General features: G+C 41.9%; 1 protein-coding gene across 6 annotated transcripts in view; it reads left to right on the top strand.

Moving 5' to 3' along the window:
* MTIF3 (mitochondrial translational initiation factor 3) overlaps positions 1-19,709 on the top strand; it is a 40,903-nt gene extending 21,194 nt beyond the window's left edge. For 5 of the 6 annotated variants that reach the window (XM_029602577.1, XM_029602581.1, XM_029602579.1 and 2 more), the window contains 2 exons: positions 1,960-2,114; positions 18,434-19,709. In XM_029602577.1, coding sequence (XP_029458437.1) covers positions 1,960-2,114; positions 18,434-18,664 — 386 coding nt within the window. In that variant the 3' untranslated portion in view covers positions 18,665-19,709. Of the gene's footprint in view, positions 1-1,959; positions 2,115-5,480; positions 5,866-18,433 lie in introns of those variants that run through there. The other variant, XM_029602582.1, reaches the window with a different exon arrangement.
* The last annotated feature ends 675 nt before the right edge of the window (positions 19,710-20,384 follow it).

The following is a 20,384-nucleotide window of genomic DNA, read 5'->3' as shown; positions in this document are numbered from 1 at the left end:
ATTGCTACCAGGCTTCTGGTAGGCACAAGCACAGATCATGTTTCACCAATTTTTGAAAGAGCTTCATTGGCTGCCAGTAGAAAGGCAGATAAAGTTCAAATGTTTGTATTGTCATAGGCCCCCTTATTTAAAGGAGTTGCTGGTTTTATTATGTGCCTGCAAGTGTATTGAGCTCATCCTATCAAACACTACTGTGGGTATGAGCCCTGGGAAGGGGGAAACTCTAGTCGGTCAAGGGCTCTGATTCTGTGGCATGATGTTCCTTTGGAACTGTGACTTCACTCAAACTATCTGAGCTTCTGAAAACACATGAAGGCTTGGTTGTTTGACAAGGTTTTTCTTTTAAGGGTGAGCATGCTTTCTGCTATGTGTTCTTAGATTGGTATGGTCTCTAACTGTAATTTGAAAGAAGCTGTTGTAGGTATTTTATATTTGTGTGGTTTATGTGTTGATTGTGTTTTTGTGTGATTATACTGTTGGATATGGGGTAGATTTTAAAAAGGGTGCGCGAGGGCGTACATGTGCGCGTGCTACCCGGCATGCACAGGTGTACGCCCGATTTTATAACTTGTGTGTGCAGGTGCTCACAAGCTATAAAATTGGGGGTCTGCATGCACAAGGGGGTGCACAATTGTGCACCTTGCGCATGCCGAGCCGTGCTACCTACCCCCCACCCCCGGACCTTTGTTTTACCTTTTGCGCCTGCCTCTGGGCAGGCTTAAGTTGCATGCGCTAGCAGCCTGCCGGCATGCGATCCTCCAACACAGCGGCAAATGGCCGCTCTGTCGGAGGCCTCTGGTCCCGCCCCTTTAGTAAAGCCCTGGGACTTACACGTGTCCCAGGGCTTTTACGCGTGTCTCCGGGCCTTTTGAAAATAGGCCTGGCATGCGTAAGACCGGTTACATGGGTAAATCCTCCGGATTTACATGCGTAACCTTTTTAAAATCCGGCCCTTGGTGTATAAAGCATTATGCTTCGACTTTGGATTATTCTATTATAAACTGCTTAGTTTTACAAGGAAATAGTAAGTTTGTTTTGTGTTTTGTTTTGTTTTTTTGTTAATACATAGGGAAGATTTATCTCCCTGCTCCTGAGGCACTTCCATGGCATGCCCTGGTCCAGTTGGCCGTGCCCAAGAGGGGAACTAAGTCTGAATGCCCTGCACCACAATCTATTTTAAATACCCGTTTTAATGCTTCCTGAGCTCTGACAGGCTTTTAACATTGACTAGGATGTCAAATGGAGACTTTGGCTTGATTTCCTGCATTCTGACATGGTCCTTCAAAGTGCTATACAGTTGCAGTTGGCTGAACTTGGACATGGTGAAATAGAGCGAGCTTCCCATATAGGAATTTGTGGCAAGTGTGGAACACACTTTGAATTTGAAGGTATCGCAGGGTCTGTTGTAAAAAGCATGCCAACATCTCAAATGTAATCGTCCAAAATTCCATTGTTAAGCTTCAGGGTTGATCGACAATTCTTTACCATATTGGCACTTGAAAGGCTAGATTTAAGACTCAGGTGGGAGTGGAATGAAAAAGTACAAAAAGCTTCCGGAGTTTTAAACTCTCATCTTTTGTCCAAGGCTCTTATTTCCTCCAATTTCTGGAAGGGATAGAAATTACACGCAAACGATCGAGTGAGTGAAAACTTGGTGGAGAATGCGTTCTGGGATTTTTGTCCTTCAGGGCTAAATTTTAAGGATGGGACAATAGTTCCACAGCAGGTTTTGCAAAGGTGTTTTGCTTGTACCCCTCCTCCCTTGGCTGTCCCACTGGGGTCCTGGAAGTAAGGGCACCCAGTTTGTGGGGTGGCAGAGGGCAATGCTACCTTCAAACCGGAGGGCCAACGTTTTGGGTGTTTTCACTTTGTTTGACACATTGATCAAAGTTCCTTTTTTCGGAATTTACTTACCTAGCATTTTGTTTATTGGGCCTTTTTTATTATTTTTTTCTGTAGGCAATGTTCAAATAAAGGAGCTGACCTTTTCTGCAACTATTGCCAAACATGATTTAGAGACCAAAATAAAGCAGATTGAGCTGTGGATTGAGAAGAAGCATCATGTTCGCATAACTGTTCAGAAAAGAAGCACTGACGATGGAACTGACAAGCTGGTAAGCTGATACAAAATGGGTAAATGATCTACTGTGGATTATACGAGAGGGAATTTGATAGTTTTACCACAGCACTCATGATTTTATGAATTTCTAACTGGTAACTGATTTAAAACAAATGTTAGCACGTTTTTCAATCAACACAAACAAATTTGTTGCCAGAGGATATGGTCAAGGCCAGTAGTATATCTGGATTTCAAAAAGAATGTGGCCAGATTTCTGGAAGATGGGTCCATTAACTATTATTAGCCAGATAGGGGGAATGCCATCTCTTACTGCTGGGAGTGAAGAACAGGGAAGGGGACATCTTCCTTGTGACTCGGAGTGGCCAATGCTAGAGACAAGATCCTGGGTGTGATGGAGCACTATTCTGACTCTGTGTGGCATTTCTGATGTTCTCCTGTCCTGACCTGGCACTCTGCAGGTAGTCCATTAAAGAATCCAGAACTGCTCTGCACAATAGCATTAATAGTGCAGACCATGATGAGCTATCCTGAACTGCTTTTGTCATGTTTGCCTTAAAGAGTTGGCAACTGGCCACTTCAGGTGCTGAGTGCAGGAAAACAGCCTGGGGGATTTTTTTTCAAAACTGGTCCGTGGGGTATTTGATTCCCTTGTGCGCTTTCCCTACAGCACATGCATCAACAGCTCCAAAAAGCATGTCAAGTCGACCCTGGAACCTGGCAGAATTGACTTCAAATATCTCCAAAATGTCACATTTTTCTTAAATAACTAAAGTGGAGCATAATCTAGACCATGGATGAGCAGAACCCCATTCCATCCATGCATATCGGTTGGGCCCCCCACAAATCTACTTGTATCTCTGGAAGAGATTTTGCCTTTTTTTTTTTTTTTTTTTTAATAAATATATTAAAAAAAAAAAAAATCGCTTCCAGAAATATAAGTACATTTATAGAGGGCAACCAATTAGCTCTTGAACCAGTTGCAAGTGATGAGACAACCCATAGTGCCAGTCAGTCAGACAGACAGATTTTTAGATTACAGAAATGTTATTGGCACATGCCCATTCACACTTTCTCAGACTCACCCACACACTGACAGCGAGAATGTGTGTCTCTGTTAGAGAGACACACACATTCTGTTTCAGTGTGTGTATGGGTGTATGTCTCTCTCTCTGACCCAGAAATAAAAACACTGTCTAACATGCTGGTGCTTTTGTGCTCTGCAACATGCTTGCTAGGAGCTCTTCCCCTTTCTGCAGCAGTCTCTTCCCACTCTCCAGGAGACTTGCTGGTTCCACAGCCAGCTGCTTCTCTTCTTAGCGCTCAGTCCAGTCACCTCAGACAGAAGATTCCCTGGCACTATCCAGGCACCACTTCTTCCTAGCTTAACCTCTCTCTTCCTATCCCTGTAGCTTGCCTCCAGTTCTTTTCCACCCTCCTACCACTCCAGAGCATTCCCACTGACTGCGTGCTATGCAGTCTGCTGCTTTTGTTTCCCCAGGCTCTGCTCTACCTACCTACTCCAGGGGAGAGGAGACCAGAAGTGATCCATATTGCTCTCTGGGCTTAATAAAAAGAGAACAATACGGCCTAGACTAGGACAAGCCACTTAACCCAAGGCAGCACAGCTCCAGATGGGAAACCTGCTTTCTCTTGTGGAGCCAGGGTTGTTGCAAGGGTATTAGGTACCATAAGCAAGCCTTACACGCTTGTATACATTCCAGATCAGATCTCCACACACACAATGCATTTATAGTAACAGATTTACATGAAAAAGAACATTCAAAGAACAGTCTTCAAAGATAAAAATGTATCAGCCAGAAAACTCTGCAAAAGAGAGAGGAAGTGACGTCAGCCGAAGAGATGGCTGCTTAACTCACGAGCTCCCGATCGATTCCCTCTATAAAGCTTCCTTTTCTGTGACAAACCGAGTACAGCTTCCTCAATCATAGCAGCGAGTATTGCCAATAGACACCCGAGATGGCAGCGAAAAGAAAATCTGTGGATTTTCACTGTTTCTCCTACCAAAAGGCGAGCGGGGCAGAGGCGGAGGCCCAGATAAGGAACGCGGACCCAGAACAGAGCGTGGTTGCCGCTGATGGCGCGACTGACAGTGCAGATGAATTTAACCTTACCTCTGATGTCGCGCCTACTCGCTCCGAATTTCGCGAATGGTTCTGCAGTATTAGACAGGATCTCAAAAGTTATAAAAAAGAAATCCGCAATATGATGGAAGACTTCCAGGAGGAGTTGCATTCGATGGGACGCCGAGTGGACGAACATGAGGGCAAAATGGACGAACAGGCAGAGACCAGCAGGCAGCTTCAAGAGGTTTGCAGCGAGCTACAGAGTGAAAATGCAGTTATGAGAGCCAAAATGGCCGACTTAGAAAACAGAGCACGGCGGGGAAACCTTCGTTTTCGGGGTTTCGCTGAGACCACTAGCGCTGAGAACTGTGAGCTTTTAATTAAACGTTTTTGTTCCTATTTGCTCAGTGCTGCGAATCCAGAAGACCCGAAGGAGGGGGATGAAATAGAGCTGGATAGAGCGCACAGGGCGCTCCGCCCGCCTAGAGTGAATGTCCCCAGGGACATAATCGTTTGCTTCCACAATTACTCTCAAAAGGAGAAAATAGCTGCTGCAGCGAGAAAGCAACAAAAATGGTTATGGGAGTCTCAGGAGATCTCCATTTATGCTGATCTCTCCCAGGCAACGCTACAGAGTCGTTATGAGCTTCGGGAAGTCACACAATTTCTTCGGGGTGAGAACATCAAATATCGCTGGCTACATCCTTTTGGCCTGAGCTATACGTGGGACGGGAAAACCTCGCAGCTGCAAACGGTAGCGGAGGCGACTCTACTACTAAAAGACAAGGGATTTCATCCTACTATACCAGCAGCTGGCCCCACTTGAAAGGCTGTCCCTCAGGGGCAACATCCACGCTGGCAGAGGGCCAATGCCAGAAATAGCAGACTGAAGAGAAATTCAGACGCCGCTAAACAAGTGGAAGGAAAAACCTGAACTACAAGGGGTATCTAAAACTGGTGCCCAAATTGTACCCGAGGACTTTGGTCGAGGGGGGTCCACTTTTCTGAGTTCGTCAGTAAAAGCTGTTATGTTGTTCAATTCGTAATACATGCTATGCATATGTTGTAAGTTGGGGAATAGCGGTTTGTTACTGTTCTTTAACCTGTATTTTGGGGAAGGGGGAGTGAAGTCAGTTATATTCTTCCTCCACAAGTAAAAGAGTATGGATCTACAGGAGGGAGTGTGTAGATCTGTTGAGTGGGAGGGTAGGGGGGGGAGGGGAGGGGGGGAAGGTATGTGGAGAGGGGGAGAGTGCAATGCTCCTTGACAACGGGCTATTTTTGTAATGTGGATAACTTTTTTGATATCATTGTAGGGAAGATGGGCAGTGGAGTACTGGGGCTGGGATCTCGCCATGGGAGTGGATGTGGAGAGGATGTCTTGGATTGGATACAATGACTACCATACGAATGGCCTCTATTAATGTTAAGGGGCTAAACACACCATTTAAGAGGCGCATGTTCTATAACAGAATCTATTAACAAATCCCTCGCACTCTGGAACAACAGCTTACAAGCCATCACTAATCTCCTCAACAGTCTAAATCTGGTCATCAATGCATCTAAGACTGAATTCCTATTCATTTCCTCCAACCAAGAAAACCTCTCATCTCAGATTCATCACAAACACCTTCTCACCCACTCTCATGTGAGAGACCTTGGAGTAATTATAGACAACCGTCTTAACCTAAAGAATATGATCAAAACCACAACTAAAGAGTGCTTCTACAGACTTCAGGTGTTAAAAAGACTCAAACCTCTCCTATATTTTCATGACTTTAGGACTGTTCTCCAATCTCTAATATTTGCCAAAATTGACTACTGCAGCGCTCTCCTCACCGGCCTACCAAGCTCTACAACCAAGCCCTTACAGATGATACAGAACGCTGCAGCAAGAATTTTGACAAGCACCAACCAGAGAGACCATATTACGCCCATCCTCCGTAATCTTCACTGGTTACCAGTCAGTTACAGGGCTCTACACAAATCGCTAACTCTAATCCACAAATCAATTCATAACCTCCTCCATCTCGACCTCGAATTCCCACTCAAACTCCACACTTCCAACAGACCAATGAGGGAAACCTACAAAGGAACTCTACAAGCCCCGCCATCTAAAGCCACACGACTCATCTCTACCAGGGACCGAGCTTTTTCTACAGCAGGTCCATCCATCTGGAACAACCTCCCCTCAGAACTCAGAATGGAACCGTGCCTAACTACATTTAAAAAAAAACTCAAAACTTGGCTCTTCTTACAAGCCTTCCCTGATCCATCAAACTTTCACTAGATAACTACTCAGCTTTTGAATATGGAACTTCGCCCCGCCAATATTCACCTCATTTACTAGTTTGGACATATCACAATGTACTTAATTTAATACCTTCTTAAGGCTTCTCTTTTTCCAGCTGAACCAGCTTCCAAGTTCAAGGTCCTTGTTATTATGTAACTTTTTGCTTCTCTGCTCTTGTCTCTTACCACAAAATTTGCTCCTTATGTTATGTTACGTTATACTGATCTACCCCTGTTCGATGTAAACCGACCTGATATGGTATTCAACCTTGAAGGTCGGTATAGAAAAATGTTAAATAAATAAATAAAATGTTCTACAGGGAATTAGACTGCCTTAAGGTTGATATCGCATTCGTCCAGGAGACGCACCTTAGGGCGCGATATGAATCTTTAATGGCTTCGTCGGCCTATCCAATTCAATTTTATGCAGCGAGCTCCAAGCAGGCTAAATATGCAGGAGTGGGAATTTTGTTTAGCCGCAATGTGGTTTTTGAAAGCCTTCATTGCATTCGGGATCCTCTGGGACGCTATCTTATTCTTGTGATTTCTATTAATGGTATAGAATATACCCTCATGAATATCTATGCCCCCAATACGGAGCAGGGTGGGTTTTTTGCTCAACTTAGTGCACTTCTCCTACAACATAGCAAAGGCTATCTAATTCTGGGGGGAGATTTTAATATAGCACGGGTGCCTCAGCTGGATGCTTCTAAGGGCTATGTTTCAGCTTCTCATAAACATAGGGCCAAGTTGCAGGAGTTAATGGACACTTGGCAGCTATTGGATGTCTGGCGGGTGCACTATCCCACGTCCAGGGTTTACACATTTTACTCGGCATCCCATCTCTCTTATTCCAGACTAGATTATTTCTTAACGGATAAGGGGGTGTTTCACCATGTTCGAAAATCCGACATTAGCCCGGTGGGGTGGTCTGATCACCATGCGGTGATTATAGAGGTTACACTGCAGGGGTATGATGCTGGAGTGAGGTTTTCGCGCCTGAATGAGTCATTGTTGAATGAGGACGATTATGTTAACGTGCTCACAGATAATATCAAACATTTCTTTCAGCAAAACATGGATGTGGATGTCTCTGCACCCATGGTATGGGATGCGTTCAAGGCATACCTCCGGGGATTATTGATTGCCAGAGGGACTTTTGTTAAAAAACGGGATTCAAAAACCGCTCATGACTTGCGGGTTAATATACGACAACTTTCCAAACAACACCAGGCTAGTGGCTCGGGGACGGTGTGGTTGAAGCTCTCCCAGGCTAGGGAGGACCTAAATCGCTTAGAATCTTCAAAGATTGCACACTCCATGCTACTGGCGAAACAGGACTACTTTGAGGGGGGCAATAAAGCCGGAAAGCAGTTGGCCTCACGTTTAAAACACGTACAATATCAAAATAATATCGCCAAGATTAAGTCCACTGCAGATGTCATTCTTACTAATAACACCGATATTAGAAAGAGATTTTTAGAATTTTACTCGCAGTTATATGATTCTAATGCTGCTATTTCCCAAGACATAGTGGATGGTTATCTGGCAGATATTCCTTTACCTTGCCTTTCTGCGGATGCCCAATCGGCGCTAGATGCGGAGGTCACAGCTGCAGAGATACTAGCTAGTATACAGGATTTGAAGGTTGGGAAATCTCCGGGCCCGGATGGTCTGACGGCCAAATTTTATAAACAATTTGGGCCTCATATTGTTGCGCATCTACAAAAGGTGTATAATTCTCTAAGAGCTGGCATCCAGCTGGGTCCCCAGGCTAATTTGGCAGGAATCACAGTGCTCCCCAAACCGGGGCGAGACCCAACAGCTTGTGGATCATATCGCCCCATATCCTTGATCAATTTGGATCTTAAGATATTAGCAAAAATCCTGGCTGGCCGCATGAATCTCTATATTAAAACCCTTATCCATCCAGACCAGGCAGGATTTATACCGGGGAGAATGGCTGGAGATAACATCCGCAAACTGATAAATCTGTTATGGGTTGTACATGAACGATCTGCAGACACGCTTTTTCTCTCCATGGATGCAGAAAAAGCATTCGATATGGTGCATTGGCCCTTTCTATTCGGAGTACTGCGTAAAATGGGGTTTGGCCCATATTTTTGCGAATGGTTGCTTAAATTATATGATCACCCAAAAGCATGCCTCAAAATCAATGGGGGGTATTCTGATAGCTTTGAAGTAAAAAGGGGTACGCGACAGGGGTGCCCTCTTTCGCCAATTCTCTTTGCAATATTTCTGGAACCTCTGGCAGTCAAAATCCGTAATAATCCAACTATACAGGGCATACAGGCAGGTGATTCCCATCACAAACTATGTCTTTTTGCTGATGATATTATCTTTACTGTGATGGATCCTCATACTACCCTATTGGCCATAGAACACGAAATAAGGCAGTTTAGCGGGGCGTCAGGGTACCGCGTTAATTGGGACAAATCGGAGATACTCAACATCACTTGCTCCGATGCCACCGTGCATTTTTTAAAACCTCTCCATCCCTTTCGCTGGACTCATAAAAAGCTTAAATATTTGGGGGTTTTCCTTCCTAGTCACCCGAGAGATATATATGATTGCAACTACCCATCATTACTCAAGAAAATATTCTTTGATTTGGATAAATGGCATAGAGCCCCCATGTCCTGGATGGGGCGTATCGCGACTGTAAAGATGAATATTCTCCCAAAATTACTATACCTATTTCAGTCCTTGCCCATAGCTGTCTCTAATGCAGCACTTAAACAATGGCAGCGTCGGATTTTCAGTTTCATTTGGAGGAGGCGTCCACCCCGAGTTAATAGACGGGTCTTATATCAAACTAAAGTAGAGGGGGACTTAGTGTGCCCAATTTTCAATGGTATTATGCAGCTAGCCAAGTCCGACCTCTTATTGAGTGGCATGTGGCTAACACACCAAAGCATTGGGTGACTATTGAACAGAGTAGGATGCCCGCGATGAAATTAGCAGCCATGCCTTGGCAACCTAAGCGAACGTGGAAGGACTGTTCAGCAATGTTGCCAACTACTAGACATACCTTGGCGATGTGGGCCGCCTGGAAGGCTAAGTTGGTGGGCACCAAGAACTATTTTTATCTGACTAGTCTATATCACAACACTGCCTTTAGTCCGGGGTTGCCGGCATTAGCCTTCCAAGCCTGGAAGGATAAATCGATCACTCGATTGGAGCATATTTGGGGAGGTGACAAATTGATTCCCTATGCTTCTCTATATGAGACTGCTGGGTTGCAGGCTAGGGAATTCTTACCCTATAAGCAGTTGGAGCATTTTTGCCGCACACATGGAGTGTTGGTGGATTTGCTGGGAGGTAAAACCCTTTTTGAAGGTTTTTGCTCACATCCCCATAGAACAAGGGGGCTTCTATCAAAGATTTACAAGTTATTGAATACCAGAATTTTAATTGAAGCCAAACATATTTCGGCATGGAGTGCTGATCTTAGGCGGGAAGTGTCCCCACATGACTGGGATCGTATCCACCTGGGCATTAGTAAGGCTTCTGTATCCTCCGCACTTGTAGAAAATGGGTACAAACTTTTGTATCGTTGGTATATTACCCCGGAAAGGTTGGGGAAGATGTTCTCTACATATGATGGTAAATGTTGGAGAGGGTGTGCCGTTACAGGGTCTTTCATACATATGTGGTGGGATGGGGATTGCATCAAATCTTTCTGGAAGAGTGTGGAAGGATGGTTGGCTGAAATATTTGATCATACTTTTTCCCTCACTATGGAAGGAGCCTTACTGAATGATGTGAACGGTACTGACTCTTCAGTAATACCGGAACTTTGTATCCAAGTCTGTATTGCTGCGCGACTGGAAGTCGCGAGATTATGGAGGGACAAGGATGGTCCTGGTTTGGCTGCGGTCCAGCGCCGGACGGATCAAATATGTACTTTGAACAAGCTCACTGCAGAGAGACATCGGCGGTTAAACCTGTTTCACCGGGTTTGGAACCCTTATCTTCAGTGGCGGACATCTAGGTCCTCTTATTCTCCGGACTAGTTGTTTTGCGTCCATGGGATACATCTGTAGCTTTTGCTACAATGATATACTTTTATTACCCGATCCTGACCGGGAGTACTTATTTCCAGAGGGCCCGGACTCACGCTTTTGTTAATTTTGTAGTATTGGCCTTCTGTTCTAATCCCATGAGTCTGAGTTGCTGAATTTGTATTATATGATTACTGCGGGGGGTAGCGAGGGACTTTCTTACCTGCACATTTGTTTCATGGCTCATCTGACATAGATTATCCTGTTCATCAGTGGAACTTTTATCAGGCTGTTGTCAAGGGGGGGGGGAGAGACATAATGGGAGGGTGTGCACTGAAAATGTGATGCATTTACTTGTTTTGTTCTGTTACTGTTTTACACCTGTAGTTTCATGTATGCATCAATAAAAAATATTCATGATAAAAAAAAAAAAGAAAACTCTGCAAAAAAGACACCTGCAGCCATATTGTATTAGGCGGACTCTGCTCTCAGAGGGCTTAGAGTAAACTGAATTACTATAAAGAGAGCCTCCCATATGAAAACAGTACTAACTGCTTGCATTCAAACAGAACAATCCTACCTATGAAAAGGCAGCACTGCAAATATTACTCCAGGCCCTAAAACACCAATATACCTGCTATTAGGAAAACAGAATAAGCCAAACTGTTATAAATCCTTGCACAGAAACTACAAGCTAGCAGAATACCTCACCTCAGTCACACATGCAGAACACAGATAGACCTTCACCAAAGAGATAATAAAGTATAAACAGAAATCTGCATCCAAAAACCATAACAAGCCAGACTCCGTATGCAGTGCAGCAATGGAAAAACAAACATCACCATTCCTCATTAAACGTCAGTCAATTGTAAAACATCAATCATAATAGTAAAACCATACTCATAAAAAGAATAAGTATTTTAAAGCAACTGACGAATCAACATCCAATGATTAGAAACATAATAATGTTTTTTTTAATTGCCCTAACATCAATAAAATATTTCAAAACAGCAGACACATCAAATAACACCAATAATTAAAACTAAGACTAAAAAAAAAAAAAATCCCCTGCTCGCCATACCTGGGAAGTTTAGATTCCAGTCACCCTGAGATTGTCATGGATTAAGCAGGGGTGGGAGGTATATATAAACTTTCTTCTCTCTCTTCTCACACTTACACTTTCTTACGCTCACTCACACGTATTCATGCAAATATTCAGTGACTCTCTCTTGCTCACACGAGCTCATTCACTCTCTCTTTCGTTCATGCATATGCCGACTGGCTTAAATAGTCCTCTTGCTCACACACATGCTCATTGGCTCACTTGTTCTCTCTCACTCACTCACATGCTCTGAAAACTACAACAAGCCTGATTATATTATGCAGTGCTACAATGGAAAAACAAAATGCTATTACCAAATTAAACACCAAATGAATAAGCAATAGTAGCTTGTGATCTATCTGTTTGGGTACTTGTAACTTGGATTGGCCACTGTTGGAAATAGGATGCTGGGCTTGATGGACCCTTGATCTGACCCAGTATGGCATGTTCTTATGTTCTTAAGCTTTGATACAAATCCAGGAATGTTTGAATTATATTAAAAGTTGAATGTCCTCTAATTTGTTGGTCCTAAATACCAAGAAAAATGAAGCTATGTGGCTTTCTTACAGTACTCTATCCTACGCTAGTACTGGGGTTACAATTAATGGTACTTTAATACCTTTTTCTAACACTGTGAGAAATTTAGGTTTTCAGTTGGATTTGACAGTGTCTTGTGTAACTTATATTAAGTTACTTTTAAGAATTGGCTTTTATAAATTGAGATGCTTGCAACATTACATTATTTAATACCCTACTGATTTTTAGGACTGTTCAGTTGTGTGTGTGTGGGGTTGTTTTTTTTTTTTTTTAAATGTGCCATGGATTACTGCAATGCCTTGCTGATGGGACTCCTGAAATACCGGATAAAAGCATTTTGGTTCTTGCAGAGTGCCGCTGCTACTCCTGGGGGAATTCTGCACTACTGTGGAATGCAGAATTCCCCCTTCCCACAGATTTCCTCCCGTGCCGCAAAAGGATTAAAAAAAACGGAAGCATGCTGCGCACGGACAGGGGCCAATCCGGGACAGCAAAGTCAGGTGGCGCACAGAGTGGGGGCATCGCAGCACGGCACGGGCGGCTCGAGGTTAGCAAGCTGTACCGTGCTAAAAACCAGGACCCAACAATCAAATAGAGAGAAAGAAAGGAGGGAAGGGAGAGTGGGAAGAGGAGGGGGAAAGAGAAAGGGAGAGAGTTCCTATTTACCTCCTCTCATGCCACCCTACTGTAGTGAAAGAGAGCGAGAGAGGATCCAGGGGCTGCCAGCAGACCCTCATCCTGCTGGCGGCTAAAGAGACCTGGCCCTGGCTGTGTATGTTTGAGCCATTGTGTTTGTTGTGAGCCATTGTGTTTGTTGTGAGCCATTGTGGGTGGGTAGGTGTCTACCTGGGAGTCTGTATGGGGGGGGGGGGGGGGGGGGAGGGAGTGTGTGTGAGAGAAAGTTGTATGTGGGGAGACAGAACATGTGTGTGACACTGAAATGCATTGTTATTTTGAAAATGTGCAGAAAGTTTTATTATATCCCTGTTTTATTGTAACTGCAACTTTTCTCTCAGCACCTGTTATGTTCTTATTATATCTCCTTTGCACCCCTAGTTAATTGTAAACCGGCATGATGCGATTCCAATCGCGAATGCCGGTATAGAAAACCTCAAAATAAAATAAATAAATTTTTTTTTTTTTTTTTGCAGAATTTAGAAAGTATGCCAAGAATTTTCAAATTTTTGTTGCAGAATTCTTAATTTTTTTGCACAGAATTCCCCCAAGAGTAGCCACAGCTCATCTTGTTATAAGTGGAAAAAGGATTGATCATATAACCCCAATTTTCATTCAACGCCACTGGCTGCCAGTTTTAAATGCATTAAATTTAAGATATTAATGCTTTTCTAAATGGGGAAGGTCCATACTTACTGATCTGCTTGTTCCTTAGGAACCCGTGCATAATATTCAATCAATGAATACAAAGCAACCGGAAGTTCTGGTTTATAAACATACTTGGCTTGCTACAACCCGGAAACAGGCATTCTCTATAGCCAGCCCTGTTGTTTGGAACAAACTTCCTATCCACTTTGCCCTATCTTTGATATTAAGTTGTTTTCGGAAACAATTAAAGGCATTATTATTTTGGAATGCCTTTAGCAATCAGCCTGCTGCTTATTTATAATTTTATTATTGATTGTGTGGTTTTATTACACTGTGTAAGCTATACACCGCTTAGAACAGAGGCTATAATTAACGGTTAATGTTTTTTAAATATATCAAAATTCCTCAAAACATCAAACATGTGAAAACAGCCTACGAACATCCAAAAATAAAAAAAACAAAACTCATGCATTTTTTTTCTAGTATTTCCCTATTTACTAAACACCAAATATTTTAAAACAGCAAATGCATGAAATAGCAAAAACAGATCAAAAATAGGATTAAAAAATATCCAGCTCTCTCCATACCTGGAATCTTTTGATTTTGGGTCACCTAGAGATTGTTGTGGATTGGTGGGAGGAGAGTCATACAGGCTTTATTCTCTCTCCTACACTCACATAGGCGCTCTCTCTCTCGAGTACTGTATATGCTGTCACATACACAGGATCTTGCTCTCTCACACACAATCAGGCTCCTCACATATACACATGTATTTATTTATTTATTTAAATTCTTTTACTATACCGATACTCAAGACAAGGTCTTATCGTACCGGTTTACAATAGAACAGGGGGGAAACCAAATAACAACTAAGTAGAAGGTAAAAAGTTACATTAAACAGGGAGCGAGAAAATGGGAGATGGAAGACAATAATAACTGGAGAGCGATAAAATAATCAACGAAAAACAATATAGTAGCGAGACATAAACAGAGATTTATCCTAGGCGGATATTAACATAATAAATCCTATGGTAGGAGGAGACACATGCAGGCTATCTCCCATACATATACAGGTTCTTTCATAAACTTGCAGGATCCCTCACTCTCGTGCTCTCTGTGGCTGGCTCTCACCTACACAACTTGTGTTTGAATGAAATTCTAACAATATGATAGGCATGCCAGCTCTTGCGAGAAGTGCCGTGAGTCTCATTGTCTTCAAAGTAAATAGGAGCTCACTTTAGCATTTTCTCTGCAAGTGGGCATTTGAGCAGCTTGATGTTCCCACATCTGCATCCACCTAAGCACCTATTTTTCTAATGCCATGGAAATTACACTTTTAATTTTGAAATTTATGTAAGGTGAAAAAGTACATGGACAGACATCTGTAAGCACTCATGGCATGCATACTCCATTTCGCAAACATACACTGCCATCTCCTGACTTCGCACACTCACCCAGACGAGTAGACTTCCTGTTTCACATACACAAAACACATCCACACATGTAAGTAAACTCAAAAACATACACAGCCTTAATTTAACCCTCTCCATAGAGTACACCATTCATGTCTTATCTCCCTGTTTTAAACACTTTGTTCTTTTAGATGAACATAAGAAATTTCCATACTAGGTCAGACAAGGGTTCATCAAGCCCAACATCCTGTTTCCAACAGTGGCCAATCCAAGCTACAAGTACCTTGCAAGATCCCAAACACTAAGTGGATCCCATCCTACTCATGCCAGTAATAGCAGTGGCTATTCCCTAAATCAGCTTAATACCATTTAATGGACTTCTCCAAGAACTTATCCAAACCTTTTTTTAAACCTGGCTACACTAACTGCACTAACCACATCCTCTGGCAACAAATTCCAGAGCTTAATTGTGCATTGAATGAGAGAGAATTTTCTCTGATTAGATTTAAATGTGCTACTTGTGAACTTCATGGAGGGCCCCCTAATCCTCCTATTATTTGAAAGAGTAAATAACAGATTCACGTTTACCCATTCTAGACCTCTGTCATATCCCCTTCACTTGTGTTTTCTCTAAGCTAAACAGCCCTACCCTCTTTAGCCTTTCCTCATAAGGGAGCAGTTCCATCCTCTCTATGATTTTGGTTGCCCTTCTTTGTACCTTCTCCAGTGCAACTATATCTTTTTAGAGATATGGCGACCAGAATTGTACACAGTACTCAAGATGGAGTGATAGACGCATTATGACATTTTCCGTTTTATTCACCATCTCCTTCCTAATAATTCCTAACATTGTTTGTTTGCTTTTTTGACTTCCCCCACCACACTGAGCTAACTATTTCAATGTATTATCCACAGTGATGCCTAGACGTTTTTCCTAGGTGGTAGCTCCTAATATGGAACCTAACATCGTGTAACTACAGCATGGATAATTTTTCCATATATGCATCACCTTGCACTTGTCCACATTGAACATCCATATGGCAGATGCAATTTAATCTTCCAGTCTCGCAAGGTTCTCCTGCAATTTATCACAGTCTGCTTGTGATTTAACTACTCTGAATAATTTTGTAACATAGACAAATTTGATTACCTCACTCATTGTATTCCTTTCCAGATCATTTATAAATATATTGAAAAGCACCAGTCCCAAGTACAGATCCCCCAAGGCACGCCACTGTTTATTCTTTTCCACTGGGAAAATTGATCATTTAATCCTACTTTCTGTTTCCTGTCTTTTAACCAGTTTGTAATCCACGAAAGGACATCTCCTCCTATCCCATGACTCTTTAGTTTTCTTTGAAGCCTCTCATGAGGGACTTTGTCAAATGCTTTCTGAAAATCCAAGTACACTACATCTATCAGTCCACTTTTATTAACCCCTTCACAAAAAATGAAGCAGGTTTGTGAGGCAAGACTTCCTTTGGCTACATTCATGCTGATCAGGTTCCATTTAAGCCCTTTCTTTCTATATGCTTTGATTTTGATCTTTAGAATAGTTTCCACTGTTTTCCTGGCACTGAAGTCAGGCTCACTGATCTGTAGTTTCCCAGATCACCCCTGGAGCCCTTCTTAAATAATGGGTTTATATTGGCCCCCCTCCAGTCTTCAGGTTCAATGGATGATTTTAATGATAGGCTGCAAATTTTAACTAAGAGATCTGAAAATTCATTTTTTAGTTCCTTCAGAACCCTGGGGTGCAGGTGATTTGCTACTCCTTAGTTTATTGATCTGGCCTACATCTTCCAGGTTCACAGTGATTTGGTTCAGTTCATCTGACTCATCACCCTTGAAAACCATCTCCGGAACTGGTATCTCCCCAACATCCTCATTAGTAAACACAGAAGCTAAGAATTCATTTAGTCTTTCTGCTATGGCCTTATCTTCCCTAAGAGCCCCTTTAACCCCTTGGCCATCTAACGGTCCAACTGACTCCCTCGCAGGTTTCCTGCTCTGGATATATTTTAAAAAGTTACATTTATGCAGATTCCCAATGAGCTGTGTTGCCTGACCACCTCTCTTAAAGGTACCATTTATTTTTCTACTGTTTGTTCTCCAGTTTTTAACCAAACAAATTACCCATATTTTCTGGAAAATATGGTTTAATTAGTAATCAAAAATAAAGACTTCTACTTATTGGACAGCAGCAATGGAGTTCATAGGTTTTGAAGGACATATCGTGTGAAACTCTGAGAACAGAGAGGGAAAACAAAATTAGAAGATGTGTACTGTAAGCCATATTTCATTAGCAGTTCATTAATATGTTCAAGCTCTGTGTATTCCCTCCCCCCTGAAGGAGCTGTTTCAGTGAAATGAAAGCCTTTGTTGGGGGTTTATTCCAGGCCTTCCTTGGATGTCTTCCAACTGGAAATGTTTATTCAAGATCCACGTTGATTGCTGAACAACTGAGAGTTCATTCAAAGTCTTCTTGGATGTTAGCTAACATTTATTCATTAAGAAAAGAAGTTTTTGAAAATCTCAGCAAATGTAAAAATGTCTCTTGATTATTCAGTTTTTCACACTGATAGTGATATAAGTATATTTGGATGTGTTTTATGCCTGAAATGATTGTAATTTGCCTACATGCCAAGTGTATTACAAGCTGGCTTTTTTACCAAGTGTTTGGTGGTTTAATTTTTTATTAGTTTGATTTAATTTCGTTTTTTGATTAGCAAGTAAGTGTGTTGTAAATCTACATAGTTTATTATCTAATAGGTATAACTGTTTTTCACTGGTTTTTTTTTTTTTTTCTTTTTCATGTTGTGTATTAACACTTAGGAACTCTGTTTATATAACAGGTAGCACAAATATAACGATATATTTACACACTGTAGTTAGTGATAAAAAAAAAAACCACAACACTTATTATATATACACACATGCTGCAGAACTGCTTATATTCTCTGGTAACCTATGTAACCAGAAGAAATAGTACTTATGATCCCGCTCTGTGGTATTTTTGTAGTGCTGCAGTAAAGTAGATCCATGTAGGGATTTTCTGTTTGAGTGCTTTGTTGCAGCAGCGCTCAATTTCTGTGAGGGAGGTTAGGCTACAGTAAGAGCAACCTCTCCCTCCCATCCCTGACATACAGTTGGCATTTAAGAGGAAGTGTCCCTTCCAGCCTTTAGCAAATAAGGCAACTAAACATTTGGCAGAACCTGAGCCTGTGTCTGTTTTCTGAGATAGCAAGAGAGGTCAACTATGCTAACCACAGGTAGTAGGGCAAGCATATTTCCAGTGTGTGGCACAAATAGCCAATTTTGTTAATATCAACTCTAGTAGTATCCAAGAGACTTTCCGCAACCTTCCATTAGCTGTCTGGTTCTTGCATGCTTGCTGACTGATCTCAGCCTGGCCTATAATAACCCCTTATAGAACTTGCTAATGGATAAAAAGTTGAGCAGAAAATCTTTTACTAAATTGTAGTTTTTGGGGAGGTTGCTGTAATATCAAGAACGTTGGGAATAACTAAATGCTGTGTTCTTTTTTTTTTTTTTTTTTTTTTTTTTTCTCTAATCAGCAAATTTTCGACCAGATTGTTGATTCTATGTCCGAAAAAGCTACCTATGTCTTCAAGCCAAAGCTGATTAAAGAGGGGAAAGCTGCAATGTGTGTCCTGAGGCACCTCTCAGAAAAAGAACTGCGTGAATACAGGCAGAAGTCAACCGTGAAGAATGTATGCCTTTCAGACAAGGAAGGTGGAACTGCTGAAGCTTCTTCTGTAGTGCTTAAAGGAGAGGATGTGAACTAAACTAGGGTCATTTCTTCAACATCACAAGCAGAGTTTAATTGTAAACATGGATGACACCAACGTGCACGAAAGGAATGCCCATGCAAGTCCATATATCTGATATAAAATTTACTGCAGAATACTTTTTTCATCTAAAAAAAATATAAGGGGTGGGTGAGTGCGTCTCTGGTATAAATGGAGGTCTCATTGCTCAAAACACTGCAGACATCAAGTCACACACTAATGTAGTCCATTGGTATTTGTATTGGTGAGGACAGCATGGAAGGTGCCATGCAAAGGAGAGAAGACTTGGGCGTTTCGTCAGTACCAACCTCTCCCGTCATCAGGAAGAACAAAAAATCATGGAACAGTCAGCCTCTTAACTACTGTCTCTCTAAACAGGAAGTACTTGCAAAAACTTAAGTGGCATTATCCATTACTGGGTTAGGTGATTCAACGTTACTAGCACAGAAAATGCAGTGTTCAAAATTGCATTTTTTTAAATGAATTTAGTGCCTGTGCAAGTGCTAGTGTAAGCTTCCCCACACTGCCTTACCAGATGTTCCTAGGGGTTTGCCTCAGGATGCAAGGGTAAAGCAGTTTCCATGACTGTGGAGAACTGGAAGCCTAGGTTCGAGTTGTGATGGTAATTTTAATGAGGTACACACCAGGAATGGAATAAAGGCCACCAACTAATCTCACAAACTGCTTTTAGATAATAATGACTTGCAGTGATTTTGAATACAAACCAAGATTCTGTACTGCTGGGCCATGTAATTGAGCCATTCAATGAACCTTGAAGAAGCATTATTGGTAAAAATTTATTTTTTAATAATTAAAAAAAAAACCCTACAAATTACTGAAATTACAGCATCCTATATAATACCAAATATTGTTCAATAAAACATGTATAAATGGTGCTAAGATCAGTGTCTGTTATGAGCATAGGGCCCCAGCGAAACAGAGCCACATTTGTAATGGGATTTAGGACTGTAAATCAATGTAAAATATGACATAATATTTGAGCCATGCCAGAACCCACAGGCTAGAGAGATGGAGCACTCGTGTGGCAGCAGCAATTCAGCAACATTGGAGCCCAGGAACTGACTCAGGGTCATGGAAACAGTTTTGGCCAGTAGGACATGTGGTAGGGAACGTTTCAGGGCCAGAGATGTGTGACTGCCAATGTGCTGCAGCAGCATGGGCTATATTGGTGATGAGAAGGAGGGCAAGGCAGAAGGCTGCAAAAGTTTGTAACAGGTGAAACTGGCCACAATTGAGAGAGTGATGAGGGAGGGAGGGAGGGAGAGATGAGTTTGGTATTGGTGGGAAAAAAAAGTTGGGCAGGAGAAAGAATGGGAGAAGGGAATCATAATGGAAGTGCTATTTTTTCCTGAAACTCTTTTACAGGTTTCAGCTAGTTTGAAATAGTATTTCCAAGGTTTATATAAATTGTATTGTAAATGAATTTCTTAAAGAAAAAGTTTTTTTATTCTTTTGTTAAATTAGTTGTTGCTTTGGTGTGTTTTTATACCTAGGCATTCTTTTTTGTTGTAACTTTTTTTTTTTTTTTTAAAGAATAAATTTGAAGATGATAGTATGCATTATATTTAGCTATAGTTTAAGATATTGGTACAAGTAAGGTAGTGCGAGTTTCACATTTCCTCATCTACCCATGCCAGTCCAGACGCATGGGTTATGCTACCCAACCAGCAGATGGAGACAGAGAACAGGTTTGCTG

This window comes from Rhinatrema bivittatum, chromosome 5, assembly GCF_901001135.1.
Source record: "Rhinatrema bivittatum chromosome 5, aRhiBiv1.1, whole genome shotgun sequence".
Taxonomy (NCBI): Eukaryota; Metazoa; Chordata; class Amphibia; order Gymnophiona; family Rhinatrematidae; genus Rhinatrema; species Rhinatrema bivittatum.
The sequence above is the reverse complement of the archived record's forward strand: the minus strand, read 5'-3'. Positions and strand labels throughout refer to the sequence as shown.